Below are 22,179 nucleotides of genomic sequence, written 5' to 3' on the forward strand. Positions count from 1 at the left end.
AGGTAGGAGGGAGGGTCAGGATGGGGAACACATGTACACCCATGGCTGATTCATGTGAATGTATGGCAAAACCACTACAATATTGTAAAGTAATTAGCCTCCAATAAAAATAAAAATAAATAAGTAATTTTTAAAAATAAATAAATAAATAAAGATGAGTAAGACAATATCCATGTCTCAAGAAATTCATAGTCCAAGACATCAGGAAAACATCATCATATTATCATTGTAATAAAATTAGTTTTTTAACCTAAGTAAAAAATAAATAAATATTTGGTGAATGAATAAATGACTTAATGTCTACCTAAAGTTCAGTTGTCTGACTCTAGGTGAGTGATCGCACCATCATGCTTATCTGAGTCATTAAGATCTTTTTGTATAGTTTTTCTGTGTATCACTCACCTAGAGCCAGACATCCTGGAATGTGAAGTCAAGTGGGCCTTAGGAAGCATCACTATGAACAAAGCTAGTGGAGGTGATGGAATTCCAGCTGAGCTATTTCAAATCCTAAAAGACGATGCTGTTGAGGTGTTACGCTCAATATGCCAGCAAATTTGGAAAACTCAGCAGTGGTCACAGGATGGGAAAACATCAGTTTTCATTCTAATTCCAAAGAAAGGCAATGCCAAATAATGTTCAAACTACTGCACAATTGCACTCATCTCACACACTAGCAGAGTAATGCTCAAAATTGTCCAAGTTAGGCTTCAACAGTACATGAATCAAGAAGTTCCAGATGTTCAAGCTGGTTTTAGAAAAGGCAGAGGAACCAGAGATCAAATTGCCAACATCCATTAGATCATAGAAAAAGCAAGAGAGTTCCAGAAAAGCATCTACTTCTGCTTTATTGACTACGCCAAAGCCTTTGACCATGTGGATCACAACAAACTGTGGAAAGCTCTTCAAGAGATGGGAATACCAGACCACTTTACCTGCCCCCTGAGAAATCTGTATGCACGTCAAGAAGCAAAGTTAGAACTGGACGTGGAACAATGGACTGGTTCCAAATTGGTAAAGGAGTATGTCAAGGCTGTATGTTGTCACCCTGCTTATTTAACTTACATCAGAGTACATCATATGAATGCCAGACTGAATGAAGCTCAAGCTTGAAATCAAGATTGCTGGGAGAAATATCAATAGCCTCAGATATGCAGATGATCCCACCCATATGCAGAAAGCAAAGAGGAACTAAAGAGCCTTTTGATGAAAGTGAAAGAGGAGAGTGAAAAAGTTGGCTTAAAGCTCAACATTCAGAAAACTAAGATCATGGCATCCGGTCCCATCACTTCACGGCAAATAGATGGGGAAACAATGGAAACAGTGACAGACTTTATTTTCTTGGGCTCCAAAATCACTGCAGATGGTGACTGCAGCCATGAAATTAAAAGACACATGCTCCTTGGAAGAAAAGCTATGACCAACCTAGACAGCACATTAAAAAGCAGAGACATTACTTTGCTGACAAAGGTCCATCTAGTCAAAGCTATGGTTTTTCCAGTAGTCAGGTATGGATGTGAGAATTGGACTATAAAGAAAGCTGAGCACTGAAGAATTGATGCTTTTGAACTGTGGTGTTGGAGAAGACTCTTGAGAGTCCCTTGGACTGCAAGGAGACCAAGCCAGTCAATCCTAAATGAAATCAGTCCTGAATATTCATTGGAAGGACTGATGCTAAAGCTGAAGCTCAAATACTTTGGCCACCTGATGCAAAGAGCTGACTCATTAGAAGAAACCCTGATGCTGGGAAAGATTGAAGGCAGGAGGAGAGGGGATGACAGATGATGAGATGGTTGGATGGCATCACCAACTCAATATTCATGAGTTTGAGCAGGCTCCAGTAGTTGGTGATGGACAGGGAAGCCTGGCATGCTGCAGTCCATGGGGTTGCAAAGAGTAGGACATAACTGAGCGACTGAACTGACTGAACTGAAAGTTCAGCTAAGAGGAAAAGAATATTTCATCCACTGCTGTAGACACTTGCAAAATTTCCCCAGATATTAAGCTAGATCAAAAAGGGTAGGAATCTATAAGAATTGCCCTACTTCTAATTCATTTATCTCTTGCTATTAATATGTACCTAGAACTATGCTAAGCTTGTATTAATAAGTAATGCATTGAGTCACAGAGAGGTTAGGAAATTTGCTCAAGGTCACAGAGCTGAAATGCAGCTGCACCACTCACATGAGCTCCAGAATGTTCTTTTATCTGGATCTGCTTTGCACTAAGACTGTGAGGCTGTGGGGAGGGACTGCGGAAACAGTATTCTGTGAATCCCATCATTTTGACTAAAGTAAGATTGCTACTGAGAAGACCAAAGAGGAAATTTAATTCTGCTTTTGATATTTCCTTGCATCTGAGGGTGTATTTGGCTTTTTGATTCATGGAACTATGAGAATTGTGTCAATAATGAGCATTCTCTTTTCTTACTTGACACTACAATACTTAAAGCCAGGGGTTTACCATGCTCTCCCCCAATATATATTAGTCTTTGTGGTGTGAATTTAGCACCTGTTTTTTTTTTAACTTTCTCATATATTTCTAATTTATATTTTTTTATGGAGTTTATGACTCTTGTGAGCTTCTTTGAACCCCTTTGTGAATAAGGCAGGGTGTGTCCTGTTCATGTTTTTATGGCTTGTGTGGTTAACTCTTCTATTTATCATTTAGGAAGTAGAAGCACAATTGGAAGAAGTGAAGAAGAAATCAGAAAATGAAATAAAGCAGCTGGAAGAAGAGAAAGCGGCCCTAAGTGTGAAGCTCCAGAATTCACTGCTTGAGGTAAGTCCTGAATAAACACTGTGCTTGGGAGTGATGATTCTGGACTCCAGGAGTTTTTTTTTTTTTTTTTTCTTTTTCATTTATTTTTATTATTTGATTAACTAACGTGCCAGGAATCTCAGGAAGTCACCCTGACTTTCTTACATTTAGCATCCTTGCGCGGAAGAAAAAGACTTTAGGCTGACAGGAAGATGATCTCAGGGGCATAAATTCAGCTGCAAGTAACAGAGAGCCTGATTTATAGAGGCTTAACAAAGAGGCACTTAATGTTATACATAAAAGAAGGAGGCAGGAGGCTGCTGGCGTTGATTCTGTGGCTAAATAATATCAGGTCTGGAAAATCTGCAAGCCTCTTGGTTCCGCCATCTCCCCACCTCCTGGCAGTTTTCTGGGCATTAGATACTTCTGCCTTTGTGGACTCTTTTCTTCATCAATAAGAATTAAAAATTTTAATTTGTAATTGCAAATTAAAGGTGAATACAGCAAGGCTGCGTTTTTTCCTTCAAATTTTGGATGAAAACATTTTCATGGTCCCTAAATGTATCACAGGTCCCTGACACTGCATGTAGGAGAAGTTGGCTCAGATTCCCCTTGGTTGTGAGAATGACTGTCACTGACCAGTTGTCATGTCCAAATTTAAAACAGGAAACGAGTAGGGGTAGGGGTGACCAAGCCTGCCCACTTCTTTAGAAAAACAAAAGGGTGTACCGAAGCCCCTAGCTGACTCCTACTCCCATTGGTAACATCTGTGCCACGTGGCTAGCCTGGGAAACCAGGGATTTAGCCATCAGGCCTCCATGGTGGAGGCCAGCCAGAAGAGTGGGATATGAAATGGATGTAAGCCAGCTGAACTATGGGGTTTTCTTCTTGGGCCAATCTGTCCAAACCACCCAGGGACCAAGTTCAAAGTTTAAAAGCACTGTGGACAGTATTACTGGGGAGGAAAACTTGCCACTGGACTCTATTCATCCTTTAGTGCTATTAACACTGTACCAGAACTCCTGGGCAGTTTTTTGCTGAAAGTTCTCTGCAGTAGTACCTACCTCATAGTGATTGTTAGGAGAATAAAGACTTAATACTGTAAAATGCTTAGGTCTGTGCCTGACACAGAGCAAGCACGTCATTAATGATGCTCTTTTTATATTTTACATATGTCTACTGAATGTTGTTGTGATTGTAAGTGTGCATCTGTCTCCTCCACTAGATGACAGCTCCTTGAAGGCAGGGACGATATTTTACCTTACCATCTTGCTCTCAGGCTTTTTCTTCTCCTCCCCACCTTATGCCTAGCATGGTACCTGAGGAGCATTAGTTTCAGCAACATCTGAGTTTCCTTTATGGTTATTAGTTCTTCTCAAAGTGTAGAGTTGGGAAACCAATCTGTTTAATTCAGACTCTACATTTAGTTGGTTAATAATAATCATCATAATTAAGGCCGTATAATGTAGTAGCATCCTGTAGCCACCCTTCTCTCCTATTATCTGTATAATTCTTAAACATTGTTCCTTTTCTTTACCAACTAACTTTGTAAAAAAGAATAGGGTGACCTTCCAGGAACGGTTTGAAAACCAGTGGAAACCATGCTACAGCTTTGGTATAGTTATATGGACATGAATAATTTAAAGGGAAGTGTTGGATTTGTAAACATGCCAGGTTCATTGTCTTCTGAAGAAATAAGCGACTAGCTAACTAGATATGGCCCCTCAAGAAGCATGTCTTGGATTTGTCTAGTGAGACACTGTCCTCAGAAGTGATTGACTCAAAGGAACAGGCTCCCAGATTAATGACCACAGCCAGGTGGTAGGACTTTGCTTCATCACTGAATATTTCTATTCTTCTACTTTAGGTTTTAAGGCTGGAGGAATTTATCCAACAGAATAAGGCATGTCCCCCAAGAGGTGATGAAAGGCCCCAGGAATTGGAGTGCCAGCACTACAACATTTTAGAGACCCAGGTAACCTCTAGCTTTTTCTGCTTTAATTAAGGATATTTTTCTTCTCCTTTTCAGCACTTTGGTGTCCCCAGTGACACATGCTGGCATTAATGGGCCCTTTTATTTCCCCTCTCGGAGCTGCCAAAATGCCTGGGGAAAAAAATCATTATAAAATCAATTTGCAACAACCATGAAGAAAATAGAGTTCTGAGTAATTATCTGCATGGTTTGAAAAAGAACAAGGCTTGTCAGATAAATCTTCCCTCCCTCTCTGAGAGCAACCTGGCTGGCAGACAAAGGGGCACTGGACTAGAGTGGGGTCTTTGGTTCTGCCTGGAGCATGAAGCCTAACAGTAATCACAATGCCCCCTTGCCTCCCTCCGCATCCACATCCATATCCGTGATATCTGTTATTCTCACGGTAGCCCTCCCACGTGATGCTGCCCCTGTTTAAGGGATGGTGCTTCAGGATTGAATCTAGTTTCTGTTTGTCTCTGTCAGGCTCATGCTAAGCTGTGTTCTTTCCCTAGGGTTGCCACAATGAATTACCATACCCTTGGGGCTTAAACCACAAAAATGTATTGTCTCACGGTTTTGAAGACTGAAAGTTCAAAATCACAGTGTGAGCAGGGTTGGGTCCTTCAGGTGGCTCTGGGTAGAGTCTGTTCCAGCTTCTGGGGGTTGGTGGTGGCACTCCTTGGCATTCCTTGGCTTGTCACCACATCATTAGCTTTCTTATAGGGACACTAGTCGTTGGATTTAGGACTCACCCTAATCCAGTATGACCTTATTGTAACTAGTTACATCTGCAAAAGCCCAGGTTGCAAGTAAAGTCACTTCTTTAGGTCCTGGAGTTAAGACTTCAGTGTCTCTTCTTGGGGGCACAATTTAACCTAAAATATAGGCACTCAGTTAACATTCCTTGCATAATGTCAGAAACATAAATTCTTCCTGTGAAGTTCATGTTTGAGTACCCTGGCCTGAAGGACCCTCTTGGTTCCTATTTCAGCTTACCTCTTAATCTTTACAGCTGGCAAAAATAAAAAATCAAAAATTTTTGGCAAAAATAAAAAATCCATTGCCTAAATTTCATATATTTTATTGCTGCCTCAAATTTTCAGTCTACTTCAGACTCCAGGTGGGAAAACACTATGTAGGTGAGTCTGAATCTCACTGCTTTATCCTCTTCCATTAATCCACCCATTTCCCTGTGCCTGTGTGTCTTCAGAAACTATAAGTTCTCCTTGTTGATTCCAGTCCTATTTTGCAAACAGCCCTACTGGGATAACCCATACTTAACCTTAACCACATATTCACCAGGATAGAAATGAGTCAAAAATCTAGTGGCTGTGGTTTTGAATAACAGTATTGGTCAGTTATATAGCACTGTCTCCATTTGTGACCTCTTTGGAATTTGTGTAACCCTGTAACGTAACCATTTTACAAAAGAGGAAAATGAAGGACAGAGAAGTTAGGTGGCTCGCTCATGGTCACAGGCAGATAAGCAGCCGAGATGGGATGGAGCTAGGTCTGTGGCTCTGATCCCCCACTCTCCCTGTAAGAGTATCAACACATGTCCAGGATGCCTTCCAGATAAAATAGGCTATAGTTGTATGTCTTGGGATTAAGGAGAGTGGCCAGGACTCCCCACATTTCCTCCTCTGACACCCAGATGTGGGGGAAATTCTTGAGCAGCCCCCATTGCCCCTGCGTAAGCTTGGAGGAGAAATAAAGGAACACAGGTACATTTATCAGCAGGGCTGGCCCTTCCTGACTGAGGCCATCCCATCCTTTCTGAAAATGTCTGCTTGTAGAACATTCTTTGTGAGTTTCTCAAGAAACAGCCTCATGAGCTATCGTTCAACAAGAACTCCTGGCCCTAGGGACAGCTGAACTTTTCACCAGTATCCTGTGGGACTTCCCAGAAAGGTTCTTCCTCAAATATTGGAGAATTTCTCAGGGCCTCAAAGTGACTGTGGTAGGGAGATGGGACAGAGTTGGCTGGGATCTTAAGTGATGAGATTCAAATTAAAGGAAGGTTGATAAGCTAGAAATAAATAATAATGAAGCTCCAGAAGATTACACAGCAGGCTGTATTTTCAGGAGGGAACACACACATACACACAAGTTCTAGGTATGTTCCAGGACTGACGTACAAGGGCCAGAGTTTTCATTGCAGCTCAAGGTCTCTCAGCCTTGGCACTTGACTTTTGAACTGGGTGAAGTTTTGTTGTGGGACTGCCCTGTGCCTTGTAGGATGTTTTGTAGCATCCTTGGCCTCTACTCACCGAAGGCCAGTAACACTCCCTCTGCAATCAGAATGTCTCAACCAAAAACTTCTCCAGGCATTGACAAATGTTTCCTTGGGCCCATAACCATCCAATTGAGAACCACTGCTGTAGCTAAAGCGGCAAGTCCTAGAGAAGTTTAAGGGCTACAGTCCATGGGGTCACAAAGAATCAGACATGACTGAGCAACTATACACAAAGAAGTTTAAATACAAGTGCACATTGAAAACCTTGGATTGGTTCATCATGAAACTTGGCTCTTATCTGACCCTTCTGGGTCTAGACAACGATCCCTCCAAGAGCTCAGTTCTAGACAGAAGTAAAGAAGGAAGAACCTTCATGAGTATCAATTCTGCTTGATTCAACTCAACATGTACGTTATTCATTCATTCCACACTCATCTGTGAAACAATGACAGAAACAGTACATGTAAATGTTTAGTAGGGGCTAACTCTTACCACTGTAGAATTTGCTAGGTCCAGTGGTATGAGAAGCTTGAACTTGGATAGATTTGCTGCCTTGCACTCCATCAAGGGTGTCAGTGTACCCCCACGGCAGCAGGCGCAAGTGTCTGTTTCCCCACAACCTTACCAACTCAACAGGTTACACAACTTTCTGAACTTGGTCAAGCTATATCAGAGAAAGTTTATAATTTAGTTCAGATATTTTTTTCCAGCAAAATCTATGCCAACCAAGCGAGTCAAAGCTTTGCCAAGGCCCTAGAGGTACAAAGTCCAGGCCTGTGTGGATGGTGCGTGAGCAGTGCATTACAGCGCAGTGAACCCAGCCCCCACACAGGACACAACAACGGTTGTTCTTAGCTGTTCTGCCAAACCATTTCAGTGAGTCAAGAGAGATATAAACAATAAGGCCGAGACTTTTCACTCCATTCCCAGAATACACAGAGGGAGGGCTGCCAACCCTGGGTGTGGCTCTGTCCCCACCATAGACAGCTGAGACTCCATTGAGCCTTTTATCCTGGCCTCTCATGTCTGGTCTCCTTGATTCTCTTAGGTTCACAGTGTTCTTCATTAGTTTCCAGAAAGTCGTGTGAGTCTTGGTAATTTTCACAGAAAATTTATTTTTTTGTGGAAGATTCTGGTGTCTGGGTCTCAGTGAGCTGGGGACAGGAAAGGGATGAAGTTTTCATAGATCCTTGCCTGCACCTTCTCCAGAACAAAAAGAAAAGTTATTTGTGGTCATTATTATTCAACTCATTTTGCCTCAACAAGTATTTATGAGTGCTGTCATTAAGAGAGGCCCAGGGCTGGATGAGTGAGGGTGGTCCTCAGAGAGCTCCATTTCAAATGCAGGAAGTAAATATTATATAATTACCTCTCTGGCATCAGTTTCCTCACTGTTCATCGTGGCAAATAGATCAAGTACCAAGAACATAGTGTGTACACAGTCCCACACCACAACCCTATGAGGCAAGTGTTATTATCCTCGCTTTACAGATAGGGAAACTGAGGCCCAAACTGAGGAACACTGAGGAACACCAGTATCCAAATTATAGTTCTATACTGCTTTTCATTAGTAAAGTGGCAGACATGACTCCTGTCCTCCACCCCAGAGACTTGTAATAAACGGAAGAAAGCACATGAAGTCACTTTTAGAAACTGTTAAAAGAGTCTATAATGTAAGGTGACTTTGTAGTATCTATTACAGTCCCCTGTAATCATTTCAGCAAAACCCCATTGCATTAGGTGTTCTATTTTTAAGATGTGCATAATGCTGCCTTTGAAAGATTGTCAAATGAACTTGAGAAAGACTTTCAATATTTCCTTCCTGAAGATTTCCTGGGTGTGGGTGTTCCTTAAAAATAGAAACAACCCAGATGAGGTTCACTGCCTAGAAGATGAAAGATGAAGGCCTAATGTGACTGTGGGTTTAAAATAACCAGCCATTTGCTTGGGAGGAGTTGGGAGGAGGCTTTTGCAGTGGATGGTTAGGGGAGAAGCAGAGCTATTTATTTTCTGTGCATACTTTAGTGATGGAGAGAGTCCTGGATAGAACCTGAGAAATGCCTGATGGGGAATGCAAGAGCGTGAATTAGGAGCGATTAACTCAGGATCCACCCAGAGTGGCTCACTGTTGGTCCTGGGAGGCACTCACTGGGATCCCAAGCCAACAACCAGAAAAGGGATGCTGGAGAGACTGCCCCATTTGACATTCAGAGAAATGAGTATTGGTGAGCTTGAAAGTGCTCCTTCAGCCTACTGTTCATTTCCAAGGTCAGATTCCTTTGAGAAATATTCAGATGGCACCCCAGTTCCTTTGGAATGATACACTTTGACCCAAAATACCAGGTATAGAAGGTAGGGTGGTGAAGGTGAATGCTTTCCATTTATATGGTCTGTTGGTCCCCTCTGCTGAACCATTAGTTTGTTGAAATCAGGAATTATACCTCTTATTAATCTCTGTCCTTCCAGCACCTAACATACCCACATATGGCAGATGTTTGCATCTCCTTGTATATTAACTGATCCATGACGTGACAACTGAATGAATGGAGCTGAGGGTACTGTTTCAAGCTGGGTTAGGAACACCTTCAAAAATTAGCCTTGGCCAGAGGATGATTTAAAGGAACACTGGGTCCTTTAATTATTTGCAGGGAGGGGGAGGACTCATCTCCTTTTCATGGGAAGGATATCCTTGTCTTTGGTTTCCAGGGAGCTGGAAGCAAGTGAACAGAAACAGAAAAGATTGCTGAGTTTATCTCCCCGTTGATTTGGGAAGCAGCCTTCATCTATCAGGTTGATTTTAAGTGTCTGATTTGCAGATACGTTTCAGCAATACATTCCTATCACAGTTTGAACTCATCCATTTAGGCCCTGATACTGGCAGCTGGTGATCATGCTAACACAACAGAGTGCCAGTGCAGTCACATGGAAGTCTGGGCTTCTCCGACCTTAGATCCCCCCTCTGCAACACAAGGACGGGGTTGTCTTTCCTGCCCACCTCCCTGAGTTGCAGGCGTCCATGAGTTACTGCATGGAAATAGATGGACGCTATGCTGTGGGGAGCTGGCGTAGTCATCTAAGTGCATCATCAGCCTTTTAAAGCATTTTCTATCCTCTCCTGTTTCTGGACTCCTGCCCAGGATGCCTTTAAATATATCAGTGGTCAATAAGGTAGCCCAGAAATTACATCCTGCACATTCTCTTTCACAGTCTTCACAGTGACTCAGAGTGCATTTGAAATTCTTTTTCATCTTCATAACTGTCATGAGATCTTTGTCCATTATTCATGTTGCTTTAAGTTCCTTCTCCCTTTTTCCTTGATCAGTCTTAGCAGTAGTTTGATGTGTCTTTTCAAAAAGCCGGCTTTCAGATGTGCTGGTCAGATCTGCCTTTTTCTATGCCATTAATTTTGTCTTTCATACTTCTTTCCTTCTACTTACTTTGGGTTTATTATGTTATCCTTTTTCTAACTTCTTAAATGTTCTATAATAAATGCACTTAAGGCTATAAATTTCCCTCTCAGTGTATGTCTTTAGCTGTATACCAGAGTTTTGAAGTTTATCTCACTTTTTAAACCTACTTTCTTACTGTTTTCTAAATTTTTTGCATTGTCATTAGATAATGTGGTCTATAAAATGTTGACACTCTAGCTATGCTGAAATTTGCTCTGTAGCCTGTTGTGGAGTCTGTTTTTTAAAAATGGTTCCTATGTGATAGCCAAAAAGTATACATTCTGTTTGGTTGTTAAAGGTTTGTTGTTGTAGTTCAGTCACTAAGTCGTGTGTGACTGTTTGTGACCCCCATGGTTAAAGCTTATATATTTAAACTCTAGTTCTGGTGTTCACTGCATGACCTTGGGCAAGGTTCATCACCTTTAAAATGGTATGATTCTCGCCTCCTAGAGTTGAGGGTGCACACTAAGCATTATATAAACATTAACAGTGATTATTGTTCTTTTTTAGCTACTAACTAGTAGCTAAAACTAATAAGCTAAAACTTCAGCTTATTAGTCTTGTTCAAATCTTCCATTTCCTAGCTTATTTTGTGTACCTGATATATGAGTCTCTGAGAAGTGTGTATTAAAATCTCCCATTATAAATTTGCTTGTTCCTCCCTGTATTTCTGAACATTTTGCCTTATGTTTTCAGGCTCTGTCGCTAGGTCCCTACAAGTTCATTTTTAGAGCCTTGTAGTGATGATTCATTTTACTAGGCTTCCCTGATAGCTCAGTTGGTAAAGAATCAGTCTGCATGCAGGAGACCCGGGTTCGATTCCTGGGTCAGGAAGATCCACTGGAGAAGGGATAGGCTATCCACTCCAGAATTCTTGGGTTTCCCTTGTGGCTCAGCTGGTAAAGAATCTGCCTGCCCAGACTTTTGGACTCTATGGGAGAAGGCAAGGGTGGGATGATCTGAGAGAATAGCGTTGAAACATGTATGTTAGCATATGTGAAATAGATCACCAGTCCAGGTTGGATGCTTGAGACAAGTGCTCAGGGCTGGTGCACTGGGATGACCCAGAGGGATGGGATAGGGACGGAGGTGGGAGGGGGGTTCAGAATGGGGAACACCTATAAATCCATGGCTGATTCATGTCAATGTATGGCAAAAACCACTGCAATATTGTAAAGTAATTAGCCTCCAACTAATAAAAATAAAGGAAAAAAGAAACTCAACCTTCAAAAAACTAAGGAAAAAAAAAAAAGAATCTGCCTGCAATGTGGGAGACTGGGTTCAATTCCTGGGTTGGGAAGATCCCCTGGAGAAGGGAAAGGCTACCCACTCCAGTATTCTGGCCTGGAGAATTCCATCAACTGTATAGAACATGGGGTCACAAAGATTCATTTCACTAGGGTAGAGATATTCATGTTGAACTGAGTCAATTCTTATTGTGATTACTGGTACCATTAGAATTGTTACATCATAAATAAGAAGAAATGGGATTTAAGCATAGGCAGTTTGCTGCCAGAGCCCAAGTTTTAAACGAGAGAAGGTCTCTTGGTTGTGGTGAGTGAAGTGAGGAAGCTAGACATGTAAATATCATAGGGTAGAGCATTGAAGGCAGCAAGAACAACCAGTGCAAAGGCCCGAGGAAAGTACATGCTTGTTGTTTGGAGGAGGTAAGACCAAGAGTTCAGTTCTGGACATGTTACAGTTTGAGAAGCTTATTAAGCATCTGAATGATGTTTGGAGGGCAATTGGATATACAAGTCCAGAGTTTAGGGGGAATCTTGGAAATGGAGGTAAACTGTTTGTCATTAGTATCCATGGACCTAGATGAGACACTAGGGAGTAAGACAGAAAAGAGAAGTCCAAGGATTGAGGTTTAGGGCAGGAATGGAGGAGGCTTTAGCAGAGGAGACAGAGGAGTAGCTGAGAGAGAGGAGGAAACCCAGGAAAGGGGGCTGCGTGGAGGAGGAAGGAACAGATATTCCAGTTCTGCAGAAAAGTTCAATTAACCGAAGCCCAAGGAGTGACCATTAGATTTGGCAACATGGAGGTCCTCATTGGCCTTGACATTGGTGGCCTTTCATAAACATTAGAGTATGTAGAAGGCAACCAAAGCAGTTTCATTCTGTGTCAGGGAGGGAGGGGAGCCCAAGGCCCCATCTTCCAGTCTCAGCTTTGCCTCTCTTATCACCAGGGGTATCTCTCATGGTCCCTGGAGCATGATTTGAAAACCAGAGATGTAACCAACCACTTTGTTTTACAGCTGATGAAGCTCAGGGCCAGAAAAACACAAAACTGACAGAGACACATAATAATAATAATAATAATAATTAACAGAAAGTCCAGGTAGCAATTTATTATTATTTAATGAGATTTCTCAACAAAGAGGTCTATCCTAGCCTGTCTTACACTGTTTTTTGTGGACAGTGGTTATTGTAACAAGTAGAAGAATCAAAATAACAAAGTCTTCTTCACCTTTCTTCTCTGCTGAAAGAGGAAATGATAACATGAACAAATACTATTGATAGAAAATTCCAAAGCCTCATTAACTCACATTAACTCATATTAACTCATGGTTTCCATGTTGTCCTCCCACCATATCCCACTTCTCAAGGCTTTTGATAAAGTTCCATGTTTTCTGATCCTGTATTATAGGATGTAGCAGACCTGTAATATGAGTATAATAATAATACCAGTTGCTCACCCTTATAGACCAGTGGCTGCTGCTGGCACTGTTCTCTGATCCCCGCACAGCCTCAGGTTTGCATTTCATTTCCATTCCTCTCTGATAGGAACCCTGGACAAGCTACATGCTTTAGTTTCTCTGTCTGTGCTTTAGTTCATCAGCTGCGTGACATGCTTGCTAGGCTGAAAAGCAGGATACAGGGATCAGGGCTGACACTGCTCCTGAGCCAGGCAGTGGGCTCAGCACTGAAGCATCACAGGCCTGAGAGCTGTGAGGATTGCTGGGGGCTCTTTCTCCTCTGCTCTCTGGTTTGGTAAACCACAGGTTGGCTCCAGGAACTTTACTTTAGTCTCATCTTACAACTGTTTTTCCCTTAGGATCCATGCTTGAGACCGAATGAACCTTCTCAGACTCTGCCCAGAGGAGAGGAATATCAAGATAAGTTAGCAGCTGAAGAAGGAACCAGCAGCGAAGAGGAGGAAAGGTACAGGAGGACAGGCAGGCTTCCGAGGGCTCCAGTGAATGAGGACTCACACTTGAAAGATTCATTCATTCATTCATTCATTCTGTACCTCATATATTTATCACTGCCCCATGCATGAAGCTTAGGGAGGGAATAGAAATGTCTTGTGTCCCCAGCACATCTAAGGACTTTACCTGAATTATTTGTCACACCAACTCAGAGAGACCATTTTATAGATTAAGAACCTAACACTCAAAAAGGTTAATAAACTGCCCCCAAATCAGACAGACCTGGACTGGCCCAAACCTCTGCCTCCTGTTCTTCCAAGTGACAAAAACTAATACCCTGAGCAGAAGGTAATATGCTCTCCACAGGTCTTAGTTAGTTTGGGCTGCTATAACAAAATACCCTACAACAGAAGGTTATTCTCACAGTTCTGGATGCTGGGGATCAAGTTGCTGGCCCATTCAGTTCCTGGTGAGGACTCTTTTTGGTTTGCACATGGCCATCTTCTTGTGTCCTCTCATGGAGAAGAGAGAGGCAGCAGACAGTGTGGGAGGAGGTCTCTCTTGTGTCTTTTCTTACAAAGGCACTAATCTCATCATGAGGGCTACTTTCTCATGACCTAATTACCTCCAGTGGCCTCACTTCCAAATACCATCATATTGGTGATTGAGGTTTCAGCATATGAATTTGGGGAGACACAGTTCAATCCACAGCATCACACAAGGCAGTTGGTATTTGCTGAGGAATAAAGATCTGTCATACTGCCTCACAAGTTTCTGATACAGTAGGTCTGGGTACATCCCAACCCTGTGTCTTTTGAGAAAGCTTCCCAGGTGATTCTGAGGCTACCACATTTATACTTCACTTCCCCACACTAATGACCAGCTGTGTGGGGTCCTGACAGATGACATGGAGTCCATGCTCCCATCTGGTAGCTCTTCAGATAGTCCTGGTGAGAGCTCTCTTCCTGGTTTGCACATGGCCATCTTCTCATGTCCTCTCAAGAAGAGAGAGGCAGCAGACAGTGTGGGAGGAGGTCTCTCTTGTGTCTCTTCTTATAAAGGTACTAATCTCACCATGAGGGAGATTAGTTGTCATAGTCAATTTGGACTGCTTAGCAAAATCCCATAGATTGGGTGCCTTATGAACAACAGAAATTTATTTCTCACAGTTATGGAGGTTATAAAGTCCAGGGTCAAGGTGATGGCAGTTTCTGTGTCTGATGAGGACTCACTTTCTGGCTTATAGAAGGAGTCTTTTCATTCTGTCTTCACAAGATGGAAGGGCAAGGGCCTCTTTTATAAAGGTACTAATCCTATTCATGAGGGTCTCACCTTCATGAGCTAATCTAAAGGCCTCATTTCTTATTGCCATTAGATTGGGCAGTAGGCTTCAAAACAGGAATTTTGAGGGGACAGAAACATTTATAAGCTAGCATTGAGGAAGCAAATCCTACACCCCTAAATCATATCAGTGGCAGTGTCAGGTACCCTATAGTTCTGTGAACTCTCTAGCTAATAATACTTGCCCAGCTCCCTCCAGATTCTGTCTTGGGATCTATGAGATGTGTAACCATAGCAGTTAAAGAGCACAGACTCTGGAGTTGGGCCTCCAGACTAAATGCCGGTGCTGTCACTTACCCTTGGAAGCTACAAATCTTATTCCGTTCAAAACTAACAAAGGGAAAGAAATAATCTTTACTGTGAAAATACTGGCAGGGATTTCAAGAGGTTTCTAAGGGGCCCAGCTGGGGTCGTTTGTCCATCCCTGAGCCAGTCATTCTGGCCAAGGAGATATCTGGCTCTGATGGACCAGGTATGTGTCAGCCCTTCCCATGGGCCAATTAAGGATGAGGGCAGAGCTAGCTGCATCTGAACCTCGTGGACTAAACAGGATCATTATGGAAAGAGACAAGGCTTCCCTAAGGAGAAGATGCTGGGCAGACCAGCGGTAGGTGGTGATCACAGCAACCTTGTCTTTTCTCCTGTGTAGCTTTGTTGTTTAGGGGGTTACTCAACCCCAGAAGAAAATGAGGAGGTGTGGGGTCTGTAGGCTTCTTTCATGGGGGTTTTAGTGAGAGTGTAAGAACTGAGAAGTAATGAGAAAGGAATAGAAAGATCTATGGTCAGAGGCTGCAGAACAGAACAGACACATTGGTTCTTTAGGGGTGGGTTGCATATTCAGTAGTTAACCCCTTGAAGGTTGCTTGTCAGAGAACTTTTGGCATGGTGGGTTTTCCATTGGCTGTTGATTTAAGGTGGGGGTAGCAGGTCAGATGGGTTTCCCTGGTGGCTCAGCAGTAAAGAATCTGCCTGCAGTGCAGGAGACCTGGGTTCAATCCCTGGGTCAGGAAAACCCTGGAAGAGGGCATGGCAACCCACTCTAGTACTCCTGCTTAGAGAATCCCATGGACAGAGGAGCCTGGAGGGCTACATTCCATAGGGTCACACAAAGTTGGACACGACTGAAGCTATTAAATAGCAGCAACAGCAGCAGGTCAGAATCAACTTCAGTGGGAGCAGGGGGAGTCAGAAGAGTCTGCTATGGCTTGCTTGTGAGAGATAGTAGGATAGGATCAGCTTTTTCGGATATGAGGATACGAGGGAATTTGACACAAGAGAATAGAGTAAGAGAGGGAAATTCTCATTCATGGTGTTCCCAGAAATGATGATGATGATGAATATAATAATAGTAAATATTTACTGAATGCTGGATTAACCCATTTAATTTTCATTAGATAGATACCGTTGTGAAGTACTTCATTTTAAAGATGAGGGAAACTGAAGAACAGAGGTTAAGTGACTTCCCTTTCTACTTATTCTGCCAGTAGATGGTAGGATCCAGATGATAGCCTCTCTGGCTCCAGAACTAATGTTTTTAACTACATCTCAACAGCTGTTCTTATGCCATACGAAGTTCCACCGTTTTCCTGTTTTTCTAAGGTCACTCTTTCCTTTAATACTCAGTAAAATGACTGAACTTGTACTTCCAGCTGTGGCAGGGTAACTGGTACTAGACTTGCCCTCTTTCTGTAGACAACTTTAAAAGTGAGCAAAATAAATGACAATTCTTTTAGTAACAGGACACTATGCAGAGAAGGACCATGTTCTTTAGAAGAGAAACATGAATTGAATCCCATAATCACTCCACATTTTCTCCTGCCTCTCTGTCTGGGGACAGGGCCAACCAGAGAGCAGAGAAGTGGAGGTAAGTTGAGCTGAGGAAGCAGACATCAGGGCTCAGGGCTGCTAGAGCAGCTGAAATTTGTAAGGTATGGTGCCAGAAGAGAAGATGCTAAGTGGGGATATAGGGGGCAGAAATCTATAAAAATTTTCCATAGGTCCTTGCTGGGAGCTTGAGTGAGACTCATGAGGCCTAGGAGTATGCTGCCATGCTGCCATGGTGCTAAGAAAAACGAAGGTACTAGAGATGAGATGCTAGGAGACATTGGATTCCAAGATCAGCCACAATTTAAAAAAGCCTTTCTGAGCTCCATGAGCACTGAGTTGAGACCTCAGAAACATAACACTTTAGGAGTAAGAAACACACCCCATGGGATAAGGGCCACACCCTAGAACAAAGGACAGTGTTGAAATATACATGCTCTAACAAAAGACAAATCCAGGCATAAAAAGATCAGAAAGAGCCTTGAGTAATTTAACTGGCTCGCATAACAAAACTAAACACTTTGGAAAGGGTTGAATAATACAGACTCCCAGTATTGTATTATCCACAGTATTGAGCATTTGATGAAAACATTATAAGACATGCAAGGAAGCAGAACAGTATGACTTATAATCAAGAAAAAAATCAGCTAATAAAGTCTAAAATGACCTAGATATTGGAATTAGCAGACAAAGACTTGAAAGCAATGATATGAGCTATGTTCAGGGAAAGGATTGTTATAATGAATGAACAAATAGGGAATTTCTGCAGAGAAATGAAAACCTTGGAGCAAATGGAAATTCTAAAGCTGTAAAGTACAATATCCACAATGAAAACCTCATTAGGTGTACTTAACAGCAAATTAAAATCACAGAAGAAAAGTTTGTCGCTTGAAGATAGATCAGTAGAAACTGTGCTATCCAAAGAATGAGGGGGGAAATTTTTTTTAAATGAGGAGATTCTTAGTGACTTGTGGGGCAATATCAAATAGTCTAACATGCATGTATTTGGAGCCCACATGTAAAAAGGCAAAGAAAATGGAGCAGGAAAAAATATTTGGAAAAAATGACCAAAAATTCCCCCAATCTGATGTGGGACACCAATTTACATACTCAAGAAGTTAGGTGAACTCCCCACAGAGTAAATCTGAAGATAACAATGCCTAGATACATCATAGAAAATCTGCTGAAAACAAAATATATCCCCCCAAATCTTACAAGCAGTCAGGTTTTTAAAAAGACAAATTACATACAGGAGACAGTTGGCTTTTCATGAATACTAACGACAACTGAGTTCTCATCAACCTTCTAGGCTCATTTTCTGATGAAAGCCAGAAAACTATGAAGCAATATCATTAAGGTTATAAATGGAAAAGAAAAAAAACACCTGTAAAATCCTAATTTTAAATCGAGTGAAAATATCCTTCAAAAATGAGAGTGAAATAGAACATTTTCAGGTATATAAAAGCTAAGAGGACTTTTCACCAGTTAAGCTGCAGTATGATTAACAGCAATGGAATTTATTAAAGCTGAAAGGAAATTACAGCAAATTTAAAGTTGGATCTACAGGAGAAAAGGAAGAGCCTCAGAAATGGTAAATGTATGCTGCTGCTGCTGCTAAGTCGCTTCAGTCGTGTCCGACTCTGTGCGACGCCATAGATGGCAGCCCACCAGGCTCTCCCGTCCCTGGGATTCTCCAGGCAAGAACACTGGAGTGGGTTGCCATTTCCTTCTCCAATGAAGGAAAGTGAAAAGTAAAGTGAAGTCGCTCAGTCGTGTCCAACTCTTTGCAACCCCATGGACTGCAACCTACCAGGCTCCTCCGTCCAGGGGATTTTCCAGGCAAGAGTACTGGAGTGGGGTGCCATTGCCTTCTCCAGGTAAATGTATAGGTAAATATAAAAAACTACTGCTTTTCTTTCTCTTCAATTTCTTTAAAAGACATATAACTGCTTAATAATTAAGCAGTATATTATGAAGTTCATAATACATATAGTTGAATAATATATGACCACTAGCACAAAGAACAGCAATTAATGGAATTATAGTATTGTAAGGGACTTATATTTTATATGAAGAGGTACAATGTTAACTCTAAGAAGGTTGCGATAGGTCAAGGATACAAGTTTTAATCCATAGAGCAACATTAAACATTAATGCAAAGAAAAGCTTAAAAAATCCAATAAAAGAACTAAAATGGAATCATAAAAAATGTCAGGTAGGAAGATAGAAAAAGAACAGAAGAACAATAAGAAAAGGATTGGGCAGTTAGAAAACAAATAAGATGTGGATTTAAACCCAGTCATTTCAATACTGATATTGTAAATGAAACAGAGACACCATTTAAAAGAAAGAGATTGCCAGAGAGGATAAAAAGGCAGGACATTTACTACGTGCTATCTACCAGAGAGAGATTTAAGTATAAAGACACTGTTATGGGCTGAATTGTGCTGCCCCGTGCCCCCCTCAAATTCATATGTTAAGGCCCTAATCCCCAATATGAATGCATTCAGAGAGAAAGCTTTAGATAGATGATTGATTTAAATGGGGTTATTGGGATGGCCCCCACCCAGTATTTCCTTGTAAGAAGAGATCAGTGCCCTGGTAAAGCAGACAAGGGACAATCATGTGGGGACACAGGGTGACAGAAGTTGGCCATCTGCAAGCTTCAGAAGAGAAGCCTTAGAAGAAACCAAACCTGCTGACTCCATGATCGTGGACTTCTAGCTTTCAGAATTATGAGAAAATTAATTTCTGCTTTTTAAGCCCTTCAGTTGGTGGTATTTTGTATGACACAGTTTATACAGGCACAGATAGGTTGGGAGGTAAAATGATAGAAATAAATACTCCATGCAAATACAAAATGTAAGGAAGCTAATGTGGCTATATTCATATCAATGTAGACTTCAGAACAAGAAGTATTACCAGTGATTAAAAAGGGATGTTTCACAACAGAAAAGTGGTCAATTCATCTGGAAGACATCACAGTCCTAAATGTGTGTTACCTAATAACAGAGCTTGAAATAATGAAGCAAATACTATGTGAACTAAAGGAAGAAATTTACAATCACATCTGAGATTCTGACACCCTTTTTTGAATATTTGATTGAATGACTAGACTAATATCAATAAGGATATAGAAGATTTGGACTACACTATTAACTAACAATCTATTTTACATCTGTAGATAATATGCTGAAAAACTACAGAATAAATTTTTTCAAGGCACTTCAAACATTCGTCAGTATAGACAAACTAATATTCATGAATGTAAAATCCTCAACAAAATGTTTGAAAATAAAATCAAGCAGTATATAAAAAGAATAATACATCATGACCAAGTAGAGTTTATCCCAGGAATGTGTGGTTGATTGAACATTTGAATGGCAATCATATAATTCATCATATTAAAATATAAAGGGAAAAAATAATCATATCAATGATGCACAAAAGCATTAGACAAAAGTTAACATCCTTTCATGATAAAAACTCTTCAATCCATGAATAGAATTTCTTCAACCTGAAAAAGATCATGTATGATAAACATGCTTAATGGTAAAATATTGGACACATTCCTCCAAAACTCAGAACAAAGCAAAAATTCTGCTCACTACCTATCATTGTCCTGAAGGTCCTACCCAGTCCTATAAAGCGAGAAAAAGAGCTACAAATTAAAAAGAAATAGTAAAGTGTATTTATTTACAGACAGAATGATCATAATTGAAGTACAGCTATAGATTCAGTAGAATCCCATGTAAAATCCCAGTAGCCCTATTTGTAGGAATAAATAAGCTGTTCTAAATTTGGTTATATTTAGCATAGCTTCCAGAAGTTTGAAAATAACCTAAGAGAATTAGGATGCAAAGAAAGAAACCTTTTCACTTTATTAAATACCTGACTAATTTTTTATTTGTATATTACAATGTGCCACAGAGTTAAGCCTTTTTTAAGATATTCACTGTATTAATCTTTATAACAATCCATGTGAAAAGTACTGATATTAACCCCATGTTTTAGAAGAGGGAACAGTTTAAAGAGCTCAGACAAGGTAATATAACCAGTTACCAGTAGTAGAGCTAGAATTTGAATCTGGGCAATCTGGCTCTAGTGTCCATGATCTTAACAACTTTGCTACACTGCTTTTAACATCCTGCCCTTCCTTTCAGGGGTCTCCTCTGTCCATGTTGCTGGGCCTTTTCACCTCTGCCAAGTCAGAGTCCTTGTTATGGTCTTTCTTCACAGTCCAGGGCCCTAACTCCCTAACCTCTGGTCCTCTGGCCTGATGTGTTTGCCAGAGAAAGCAAAATGTCATTGACCTCCCAGCAATCTCTGCAGAGATGCCCACAGTGCGGCATCCTTTTACACTGTTAAACAGGATAAATACTTAACTTTACAATCTCAGCCCATCACATTTGAATTTATCAGCTGGTTTACAGGCTCAAAACTGAGTATAGAAAAGTCTCCTCCAAAAATATTTGTCAGCATCTCTTCTAGAATGCAGAAACTACTGCAGCTTTAAACCAGCCTGTCTTGTCCCTGCTACATACACAGAAAGGCTATTTACAATCCTCCTGTGTATACCTGGGAACAGCCAGTTAAAGCAATGTGTGCTTTGAAAAGTGTAAATTACTGTATTCAAGTAGAACATAATTTTTTTGTTATTTTTTTCTACATTCATGAAAAGTTGTGAAATTAGACTGCAGAGACCCCTTCTTTTGAAGCTACTAGGGACCCCATATAAGTAACTCTAAGCTCTCAGTCATTCTGATAATTGATCATCATTTATTAAGTACCACTGAAACAGATATCCAGTGATTCCAGCTGAATATTCAGTCTCCCAAGTGCAACAGCAGTCAGAATTGTATGTCAAATGACTTTTTCAAATCCAAGAGAGATGTCTGTCATTCCATTAGTGCCATTGGAGCTCCCTCATCCCAGCCCAAGTGGCTGGGATGTTAGCAGGGTGACCATGTCATTTCCAAGCTGGGATCTTTTGTGATTTTGGCCTCTGTATCTTCAAAGGATTGAGGTGCCCATCAAGGAGGGAGGTGACCTGCAGCCTCTATTGGGCTCTTTGCCAAAGGAGAAGGCACCAGAAATCCAGCGTCTGCAGGAGGAGTGGCAGAGCCAGAAGGCCAGATTGCAAGCCCAGGTAGAAGGATGACCTTGGTGGGGATGCACCCTCATGCTGAATGAGACCCTGCCTCTCCCTTATTCTTGCAGACAGCCTTGGAAATGCATGTGGGGCCCAATTCTTGTCTAAGCTGGGGAGGGCAGTCCAGGTCCAGGGCAAGGTGGGCTTCTTGGTTCTGTTCATTTATTCATTTAACACCTGCTGTGGCTCATGAGACCTGTTATGAGCCAGGAACTCTTCTAGGTGCTTGTATAATATCAGTGAACAAACCAGACAAAAGTCCTGCATTACAGGGCTTGTATTTTAGCAGAGGAG

At 41.4% G+C, this 22,179-nt stretch overlaps 1 protein-coding gene across 3 annotated transcripts in view; it reads left to right on the top strand.

Annotated features, from left to right (window-relative positions):
* Window positions 1-22,179, top strand: part of FAM184B (family with sequence similarity 184 member B) — a 118,422-nt gene that overhangs the window by 73,317 nt on the left and 22,926 nt on the right. For all 3 annotated transcript variants that reach the window (XM_043438286.1, XM_043438285.1, XM_043438284.1), the window contains exons 6-9: window positions 2,668-2,778; window positions 4,625-4,732; window positions 13,475-13,581; window positions 21,753-21,882. In XM_043438286.1, coding sequence (XP_043294221.1) covers window positions 2,668-2,778; window positions 4,625-4,732; window positions 13,475-13,581; window positions 21,753-21,882 — 456 coding nt within the window. The remainder of the gene's footprint in view (window positions 1-2,667; window positions 2,779-4,624; window positions 4,733-13,474; window positions 13,582-21,752; window positions 21,883-22,179) is intronic.

This window comes from Cervus canadensis, chromosome 19 (genome assembly GCF_019320065.1).
Source record: "Cervus canadensis isolate Bull #8, Minnesota chromosome 19, ASM1932006v1, whole genome shotgun sequence".
In the NCBI taxonomy this organism is placed as follows: Eukaryota; Metazoa; Chordata; class Mammalia; order Artiodactyla; family Cervidae; genus Cervus; species Cervus canadensis.